Source organism: Cantharellus anzutake (genome assembly GCF_015039405.1).
Source record: "Cantharellus anzutake strain C23 chromosome Unknown EI90scaffold_32, whole genome shotgun sequence".
NCBI classification, from domain to species: domain Eukaryota; kingdom Fungi; phylum Basidiomycota; class Agaricomycetes; order Cantharellales; family Hydnaceae; genus Cantharellus; species Cantharellus anzutake.
This window is the reverse complement of record NW_024066982.1, coordinates 27,496-38,092: the sequence shown is the minus strand read 5'-3', so window position 1 is coordinate 38,092 and position 10,597 is coordinate 27,496. Positions and strand designations below refer to the sequence as shown.

The 10,597-nt window shown below is 51.5% G+C and overlaps 1 protein-coding gene across 1 annotated transcript; it reads left to right on the top strand.

Annotated features, from left to right (window-relative positions):
* Positions 1 to 9,182: 9,182 nt before the first annotated feature.
* EI90DRAFT_3017323 (uncharacterized protein) lies at positions 9,183 to 9,917 on the top strand (the record flags this gene model as incomplete). The annotated part of the gene is made up of 3 exons (XM_039057081.1): positions 9,183 to 9,559; positions 9,719 to 9,808; positions 9,872 to 9,917. The coding sequence occupies 3 exons, from the start codon at positions 9,183 to 9,185 to the stop codon at positions 9,915 to 9,917; spliced, it is 513 nt and encodes a 170-aa protein (XP_038914626.1).
* Positions 9,918 to 10,597: the final 680 nt, after the last annotated feature.

The window sequence follows — 10,597 nt, the reverse complement described above, 5'->3', positions numbered from 1 at the left end:
TGGATGTAACTTCTGCTTGTCCCTTCACGGGTCTATTCAATACTAACTTGTTATGTACAAGCTATTATCTATTTTATATGAGTTGGAAATGGAATGAATGGAATGGGGGAATGTAAACGGGCCGTTAGGCAACCGTAAATGATGAATATCCAATTGGGAACAAAGAAACAATAAAAGAAATATGAATGAATGGGCAATATATGATAACGGATCCGAAATGGGAATTGTGAAAGTTATCTCCGCAACACTTCGCCACAGCGCCCGCCTATCCTCCCGTCAGCAATCTCCTCGTCTCCAGCTTTCCAACGAGCCCTCATTCATCCCAATTGGTGCAGTACTTCTTGAGATGTGGCCATTGACAGGTGCTGTCAAGACCACATGAGGCTATACTCCGTGCTGAACCATCCGGGTATGGGATTGCCATTCTGGGAAATGCTCCGGGGGTGAAGAAGGGTGGTAGAGCATCACTATCGGGTGGAAAAACGGCTGGGTTGTGAGTGTGGGTATGGAGGTCTGGAGAGGGGGTGAAATTGGCGGTGTGGTTGGGTGTGGGAATTTTGCTTGGGGTTGTCGGGAATGATGGGGAAAATAAGGAAAAATAAGGAATGAGTTTATGGAGTGTTGGATAGTGATAGAATGAGCATCGGGAGCATCAGAGGGTATGTGGTGTATGTTGGTGGCCAAATTCCACAGAATCCGACTTTTTGCAGTACATGGAGTTGTCCCCACAACAACAGGCCCACAACCGATGGACCTCGACCGCTCAAGGACTGACCAGAGACGGTGCTACAACTGTAACACCCAGGGGCACATCCTACAAGACTGCCTGCACCCCAAAGTCCACCGGGTGCGATGTCTCCACCCTGAGGACCTTCGAGCATTGATGGAAGGGCTGAAAAGGCAGCTGACTGAGGAGCCAGAGATGGAAGGAACAGAGCTGGAGACAGAGGCTCAGGGGGATTTTCAGGAAGGTGACTGGTGAGGGATGCGTCCCGGCTGCCTGTAGAAGATAGCTCATGTAAATACCGCAGCGCGCATGAGTCGACACCAATGCCAAAACTTCACCGAGTTATTGCAAAGAAGAGGAGAAAAAACGCATCCTCAGCCCATGAGAGTAAGGGAACCATAGAGGCAGCACCCGAAGTGGCAGTATCCACCTGCCATCTATGTCCTCTCCAAGCAATCCCCCAGATCCCTCAACCTTACAGTGAAACTAACTGCCCTGACCTCCCTCATGTCAGTGTCTGTATCAGCCCTCCTAGATTCAGGAGCCACCGGGAACTTCGTGAGCCCTGAGTTCATCTGGAAGCACAAGCTCGAGACGACCCCTCTCCCACAGCCCATTCCCATCCATAACGTTGATGGAACCCCAAACGAGAATGGAGCCATAACTGAAGAGCTGGAAGCCCTCCTGACGTTCAGGTGGCACACAGAGCACGCCTGCTTCGTGGTTGCAAACCTGGGACAACAGTCCCTCATCATAGGGCACTCGTGGCTGCTACACCACAACCCAGAGGTAGACTGGGCATGACAGAAAGTCATCATGTCCCGTTGCCCATCCTCCTGTAGACAGCCATGGGCATGAGACAACCAGGACCTGTCAGGATCCGGACCCCAACTGGGAGTGGCTGGAGGGCGAGGCCGGGTGTGGAAGCTGGGGTACTCTCCCCAGCTGCTAACTCTTCAAAGTCGCTGAGGGGACTAGCCTCAGCCTTCACAGGGAATGAGCTGAGAAGGGTAAGCTTCTCAGCCCCCTGTGAGGCCGACACAAAAGGACCCTAGGAACTATACAGTTGTTCCCACGGTCACGTGTCCTAGGCGAGTTACTCTCCCAGAAAGTTCCTGCGGCTGTGGCTGTGCATTTCTGGGTGAGTCGCTCGCCCATAACATTCCCATGGGTCCACACATGCGCATCATTGTGTGAAACAGTGGGGGGAAGGATAGGGGGAATGGGGAAATGTGGGGATAGGGTGGTCAGGGAAAGGGTGAGGGTGTCTGAGGGTGAGTGGGGTCAAGGGCTGTGCCCTGACAGGACCCTGCACTAGAGCTGGGGGATGGGATCTACGCTGCAATCATCCCCCCTGGCTGGGGACACAACCTGAGGGCCACCACGACCCCCTCTCAGTGGATGGCCCAGGAGGCCCATGACCCAGATGCAGAACCTGCATTGTTCGAGACGCTAGTGCCAGAGCACTACCAGGACTTCCGGGACGTGTTCTCGAAAGAAGCCTTCGACCAGCTGCCCCCCTGGAAGCCCTGGGATCATGCTATAGATCTGGTACCAGATGCCAAACTGCCCAGAGCAAAGAGAGAGAACTGGACGAGTTCCTGCACGAAAACCTGCAGAACGGGCGGATATGACCGTCTAAGTCTCCGATGGGGGCACCAGTCTTCTTTGTCAAGAAGAAAGATGGATCACTACGCCTAGTACAGGACTACCGGAAGCTGAACGAGATCACCGTAAAGAACTCGTACCCGCTCCCACTTATCTTGGATGTCCTCACCCACCTCTGGAATGCCAAATACTTCTCTGCCCTGGACTTGCACTGGGGGTTTAACAATGTCCAGATCAAGGATGGGGACGAGTGGAAGGCAGCATTTGCGACCAACCGGGGGCTGTTCAAGCCTATGGTAATTGTTAGAACAGGTGGATTCAGACGACTCCGGAGTGGAATCGGAGACTTAGCGTGGAAGGACCTTGGCCTCAGCGACTCAGGCGGAGCGCTGTGCCATTGCTGGTTGTCCTGGGGTCCCTAATTTTGGATCTAGCAGAGGGAAAGTCTCTTGGGGGCATTTCAGGTCGATTTCGGACTAAAGGCCTAAAACGAGTATGTACAAGCGCTGATATATATAATGGAGAGGGCGAAAGCACAAGGAAACAAAGGGGGTCCGAATCAGAATGAAGGCGTCCCAACGGGAACAAAGGGATGACAGAAGCGGAGCGGTACCGAAGGTCATAGGGCAGAACCTGTGGTACATCTGAAAGGAGATAGGGAGGGTGAAGCCCAGAGGGGCAGGGGGATGAGGTGAAGTGGGGATGATGACTAACTGGCTAGAATGGGAAGAAGCAGCAGTCCAAATAGGGATGAGGGGAAAATGCGAAAGATACATTACAAGTGGCGAAAGTGCCAAAGATGATCCATGGAGCTCAGAGGTTGTGGAGCTTATGGAGGTTACGGAGGTGGGGTTGAAAGTCCGAGGAATATTGGCAATGGTGTTTACGTAGTATGAGGTCACCAATGCAATGGACTAAAGCTGAGGTGGGGTCAAAGTCCGAGGTAGGGACTATGATGGAGTCTCGGAGCGAAGGTACGAGTGGTGTCCGAGTAGGGGGTATGGGACAGTGGCGAAAGGCCGTAACTTGGTGGAGGGTTGGCGGAAGAGGGTCAGAGGCAAGAGAGAGGAGAGAGGAAAGGGGTGAGGAGAGGAGGAGAGGAAAGGTGTCAGGTCCGAAGGTGAGTGTCGGAGCAGATGGGAGAAGGGTAGGAGAAGGATGGGAGGGTGGAGGTGGCATGAGGAGTGAGGGGAGGAGTGGTGTCAGGTCTGAAGGTGAATATCGGAACGGACAGCGGTAGGGTAGGACTCCGGAGGTGGTGAAGATGGAGGTCCGGGAGTCGGTTTGGGATCGAGTATGTACGGATATGACAGTAATGTTCTTTGGGCTGTGTAACTCCCCTGAAACCTTCCAAACCATGATGAATGACATCCTTAGGGACTTCATCGACTGGAAAGTCGTTATCTGCTACATGGACGACATTCTCATCTTCACGGCCACCCTGGAGGAACATTGGAGGGTCGTCTGAGAAGTCCTGGAGATGCTGCGGAAGAGGAGGCTCTTCCTGAAGCCAGAAAAGTGCAAGTTCGAGCAGACCTGGATTGAGTACCTCGGCCTCGTCATCTTGGAGGGTAGCGTTGCAATGCCCCATAAAGGTCCGTGGAGTCCTCGACTGGCCAACCCCAACCAAAGTGGAGGAGGTGCAGTCCTTCCTGGGGTTTGTGAACTTCTATTGCCAGTTCATCAAGGACTTCTCTGAGAAGGCATGCCCACTCCACAAGTTGACCCAAAAGGCCCAAACCTGGAACTGGGGCACAAACGAAGACGATGCCTTCCGTGCCCTCAAGGAAGCTGTCACTACTGCCCCAGTTCTCTCCTTCCCCTCTGACTCTGGCCGCTTCAAACTCGAGTGCGATGCCTCCAATTTCGCAACCAGTGCAGTCCTCTCCCAGCTCCAACCCAGTGGGGAGTTCCACCCAGTGGCATTCATGTCCAAGAGCTTTACAGATGTGTGTCATATCCATCCCTGGCCATTGACTTCCACTCCCTCCGATCCCTCCGGTCTACCTCCACTCCTTCTTCACTAACCTCGGAGCTCCCGTATTCCGTAATCACCTCGGTACCTCTCAATGGTCACCACCCCCTCTTTTCAATTTATTACCTACACCTCCCTAAGTACGGAGCCCCGAAGGCTTCTGGACAGCTCCGACATCTGCTAGCACACTCCCGCCTCCGCTGGGCAATACACTCGCTTGCCCTGCAAGCCCACCTTCAGGCCTATCCCTCCTTTCCGTTTCTGGGTTATCGCCTGCCATTCCATTAACCCCGTAACCTGACTCATCGGTAATATTCAATCGGCTAATGTCTAACCCCGTTAGCTCCACTCTGCTTGGCTCTGCCATTTGCGGGCCTGCTCTCATTGTAACCATATATATACTCCACTTGTACATAGGTTACACCTCAGTAATAAAATCAACTAGAGTTTACCCCCTTCAGTTCTGGGTGCCAGTTTAGTAAGTTAGGGCATGGACATGTTACTAGGCACAGTGCTCCTGGCATAAGTCGCTGAGGCCGAAGCCCTCCATCATGGAGACACTCCCTCGTCTCAACCTGGTCTCTGACAATGTGGAACATAACTACGAAGTGTACGACAAAGAGATGCTCGCGATCGTCCAAGCTCTTGAGGAATGGCGACACTTCTTAGAGGGTGCTGAAGAGAAGGTCAAGGTCTACACCGACCACTGCAACCTGGGGTACTTCCAGATGGCCCAGAGGCTAAATCGATGCCAGGCTCAATGGTCCCTCTTCCTCTCCCGCTTCCCCTTCACCCTTGTCCACCATCCCGGGAAGCTTATGGGAAAACCGGATGCGCTCTCCCATCGTGCTGACCACCCAAAAGGGAAAGACGACAATGAGGGGTTAACCCTCCTCCAACCGGCCTGGTTTGAGACCCATGTGACAGAGGCATTCTCAGTAGAAGGAGAGGAGGTAGGCATCTTAGATCGGATATGCAGGGCAAAAGATCACGATGAGAGGGTAGTAAAAGCCATACGAGAGCTGGGAGAGGGGATGCTAAGGTTGGATGAATGGGAAAGGCAAGGCGAGCTGGTCCTGTACTGGGGGAGGGTATATGTCCCAAAAGACCCCCAACTCTGCCATGACCTAGTACGGCTACACCATGACTGTCAGGGCACACCCACCTGACCCGGTTCCACCTGGGCCCACCCGGGCCCACCTCACCCGCTCCCCGCTACCCATCCTTCCTCCTTCCTCCTTCCTCCCTCTTCCCCTTCCTCCCTTTCCTCCCTTTTCCCTCTTTTCTCTTTCTCCTTTATTTCATTCTCCCTTTCTGTTTATTCTTTCTATTTACACAACAGACCACCTTCCCTTGTATCATTGTACTGTTGACCCGTCCGGCTCGGACACCCCGGACGACTTCCCACTACGCCCAGCATGCGCACCTGCAGTGGGTGCCCTTGGGATCCCCCGCAGGGATACCCAGATGGCTGCGGCTCTCTCTGTAGATGACGTGGCACCCGTCATGTGACCCAAGCCGCATGTACATAAATGTACCTGAAGTGGGAACTGAAGAAGTGACCTTCTTCTCACGTTTTCCACTTCAGTCTAAGTGGCCAGGGACTACAGTCCCAGATCAGCCCCGTCAGTACGTGCACCCGCTTCATTCCCCAAGAGGGTCCCTCTGCCGGGCGCTACATCTGGGCCCCCTCCACCCCGGACGCGTCCCTGACAATGACATTGTAACGGGTCTATCACCACTAGACTCAAGACAGAAGAGAGGGGGAGGGTTGGAGTGGTCGCATGCACAGGTTTGTTAACTTGGAGTGGATTCCACTACTCCTCACTGTCTAGCTAACTATAGAGCTGGTCACGGTATCACGGAAGAGTCCGAAAATGACAAATAAGGAAATAACAATAAGAAAGGGAAACATCGGGCTCTAGTGACTAGAAATGGAATCAGAAAAATCAGGAAAAATAAGAAATATGCAGGAGAGAACATTGGCTAAGGGTGGTAGAATCGCAGGATTTGGCTTGTTTATGGTACACCAGCAAATCCCCGTTACAACATGCAGGCAACAGGGCACCCAGGGCAGTGGAAAACCCTGGAACTTGTCTCCTGCAACTACTGGTGGCCCCAGATGGCAGAGTATGTTGGGTGGTACATATGCAGGTGCAACACCTGTAACCATGTCAAATCCTTCCCTCATGAAAAGTTGGGAAGCTTACCCCAAACAAAGTCCCTACCCATCATTGGCAGGTGATTTCAGTGGATATGGTGGGAGAGCTCCCAGAGTCCAAGGGCTATAATGCCATCCTAGTGGTAGTGGACCGCCTGTCCAAACATATCCATGTGGTCCCCACTGTGACGACTGTAGACTTGGAGGGTATCGCATGGCTCTTCCTAGAGCACATCTGGAAGCACCACGGGCTCCCTGAGGAGATCCTCAGCAACAGAGGGAGCGCTGCAAGAGGGCTCACGGCTCTCTATGCCGACTAAGCTCGTGGGGCCAAACTCTCCAAAATCCTACTCTCTTGACTAAACTCGCTATGCTCTCGATCCTTAACTCCGTGGTGAGTTCTCCGGAATTTCCGCAAGGTCCGGGCTCAGTGTCCACTACTCACTCATTGTGAGCTAGATCACTGCCCTTATTCCTACTGTTGGAATTCCACACACTCACACCCACTCTAGCGCGTCCTAGCACCTTAGAGAAAATTGGGGGAGGGGAGAACTTCTTTTCAAAATCCGGTATGTACAGGATTATATCTAATAATTATTTTTAGAAATAATAGATGGGGAATATTGGTACCATATGGCACCTGGATACCTTATTAGGCGAAATAATAGAAAAGGGTAACAGTATCAATAAAAGAATATTGATCAATAACTGAAATGATGGCAAAATATAAAAATATAAGAAAATAAGCGATATCTCAATGGATTTACGGAATTAAGATCCGAAATTGGAAATGTAGCCGGAAATAACTCTCACACAGCCGATAAACATTTTTACCAATTTATTAGACGCCGTGGGAATGAGTGAGGCTGGAATTCTGGGTTGCCGCTTGAGATTCCCACGCCCGCACATGCCTGTGCCTAACTTGCCCAACATAGAACTCCGTCAAATCTCCACCGATTAGGACGTTCTTGGTATCGTCAGAATCGTACGAATTAGGACTATTTTTAGGTACAAAATTCGTATCGAGTTGTCGCGTGAATGGAAGGGGTTTTCTAATCGTGGAAACGGGTATCCGAGCCGGTGCTGCGCATGGGCGATTATCCTGCCTACAGCGCCTTCATCTCCCACTTCTCAAGGGAGCTCGCGGACCTCCTAGGCATCAAACTGACCCCCTCAACACCCTACCACCCCCAGACGGACGGACAGACTGAGCGGGTCAACCAAGAGATTGAAGCCTACCTCCGGGTGTTCGTCAACCATTGACAGGATGACTGGGCGGATTGGCTCCCGCTAGCAGAATTCTCCTACAACAACCACATCCACTCATCCACCCACTGAACCCCTTTTGAACTCAACACCAGCCAACACCCCAGAATGGGGACGGAACCCACACATACGTCCGAAGTAGAAGCCGCTGACACATTTTCATCAAGGATGATAAAAATGCAGTGGACGAGATGGCCTGTTACTACAACCGAGACCGTGAAGTGGCCCCAGAATACCGAGAAGGTGACCAAGTCTGGCTCAGCACCCAGAACTACCTGACTGACTGTCCAACCAAAAAGCTGGACCACAAATGGCTTGGCCCCTTCAAAATTGTCAAAGTTGTTTCCCCAGCCACCATCAAACTCCAACTTACCACATGACAGAAGGGAGTTCACCTGGTCATGTCTATAACGAACATCAGGCCACACTGCCTGGACAATATCGCAGAATGACCCACTGACCCCTGCCCAGGCCCGGAACTCGTAGATGGAGAAGTGGAGTATGAGGTTGAGAAGGTATTGGACTCTAAGTGGCTATGCCAGAAACTCTGGTATCTGGTAAAGTTCGTTGGTTGGCCAAGCTCAGAGAACCAATGGCTCCAGTGGGACCACTTAGCCCATGCCCCCGACCGGATCGAGGAATTCCACAGGACACATCCCCTAGCCCCAGGGAGAGAGAGGGAGAACCACCTGGCCGCTTCAAGGCGAAGCAGCTTAAGGAGGGGGTGATGTCAGGGCACACCCGCCTGACCCGGGTCCACCCGGACCCACCTGGCCACACCTCACCTGCTGCCCCACTGCCCATCCCTCTCCTTCCTCCCTCCTCCCTCTTTCCTTCTTTCTTTTCTTTCTTCTCTTTTCTTTACTTCATTCTTCCCATCATTCTCTTCCTGTTTATTCCTTCTATCTACATGGACCACTTTCCTTTGTATCAATGTACTATTGACCCATCCGGCCCAGACACCCCGGACGGCTTCCCGCTGTGCCCAGCATGTGCACCTACAGTGGACGCTCTCGGGATCCCCTGCGGGGACCCCTGGATGGCTGCAGCTGTCTCCGAGGATGATGTGGCACCCGTCATGTGACTCAAGCCACATGTACATAAATGTACCTGAAGTGGGAACCAAAGAAGTAACCTTCTTCTCACCTTTTCCACTTCAGTCTGAGTGGCCAGGGACTGCTGTCCCTTTCTGGACCCGCCAGTACACATGCCTGGTTTACACCCTGTGAGGGCCCCTCTGCTGGGTGCTACATCCGGACCCCCTCTACCCCGGACGTGTCCCTGACAACTTGTGAGATGGACTGGGAGTGTGAGGCAACCTTAACGATGCGCTTACACTTTTTTACGCTTGGGTGAGTTAATTTCAACTTAACCCCAGCACGTTCCCAATTCAATCGACACTGCAAAGCCTGTCGATCTAACCTTCACCCAGACCCTCATTCCCAATGAGTTCTCAAGGGGTGGCTGGATCATCTTCTTATTGCAAGGAGATGAAGACTGCACAGAAACCTGTGCAAGAACTCAGTCCTTTTGCCGTTGTTGGTGAAACCAACACCACTTCCACCAATCTAAGTCTGATCGGTAGCTCTAATGCACCTCCAGACAAGTTAAACTTGTCAGGAGCGATGGCAGGTACTGATGTACCTGTCGCAATTGCTGCCAATCTGGATAAGTGTCATGCAACAGCCTGTCAAGAGGCTGATGAATCTGCATCTTCCCAAGGGCTTTCTGAAGCCTTGAGAGAGATTAGGGCAGATTTCAGTGCTCTTAGGGCTTGCATTATGCAGGCAGTTGTCTTTGCAAGCCAGCGCACGAAAGCACTGTAAGCGTGCTAGGGATATAACCAAGCAGCAAACAGGAAAAGAAAAGGGGGGCAAATAAAATCTCACTACCAGTAAGGCTGCACACGGTCCTGGTGCAAGAGCACTATACAAATAAATTCTCTTAAACTTAGCACTCACCCCTGGTTCTTCTTGGACAGTTGTCAGGGAGTCAAACTAAGGTTCTTGAGCGTATGGAGGGATCACTCAACACCACAGTCTTTGTGGCACAGAAGAGGGGTCCAACAACTGTAAGTAGAATGCAAACTGGGTGTATATAGAAAAAAAAGATAAATCAGAACAAAAAAAACAAGGAAAATAGCTGATGGATGGTGGCAATGGAAAAAGGAAGAATGCTAAGAGTTTGGCTAAGAAACAATAAGGCAAAAAGGTGTCCACAAGGTAACAATAAACTCAATAATTGAGGCCCATAAGGTCAATATCAACCATTAATCTCGCTTCTCCACCGCGTATCCGTTGTCCTAACTCCCATCCCGTCATTCCATCCTCTTCTCCTGATCCGTCGCTGTCCTTAGAGCTCAAAATCGTGTGAATTGGTATTGGTGGAAAATTGGTGGAGATATGGGGGAAATGGTGGATAACCGTGAAATTTGGGGAAGTGGCAATATGTCAGGGCACACCTGCCTGACCCAGCTCCACCCACCCTCACCCAGTATCCCACTTATCCTTATTCCTCACCTTCCATCACTGTTCTTCATTTCTTGTTATTCCTTCCTTTTACTCTTTCTTCTATTACTATCTACATGGATGACCTTTCTCCATATCTATGTATTATTGACCTGCCTGCGACGCTGTAGGTGGGCACAGCTGGTACTGCACAAACAAACCGAATATCGCGATTTCTCAATCCCAGCACATCCCCACTTCACGAAACACATAATACACGTCCTCATATACTATTCCTACCCTTCCATGATTTTTCCCTATTTTTCCAGACACATTCCCAGTCCCCACAGACCAAATTCCCATGCCCACCCAGCAGTGTGGCCACACAAGGAATAGACCCCACTTATCTCAGC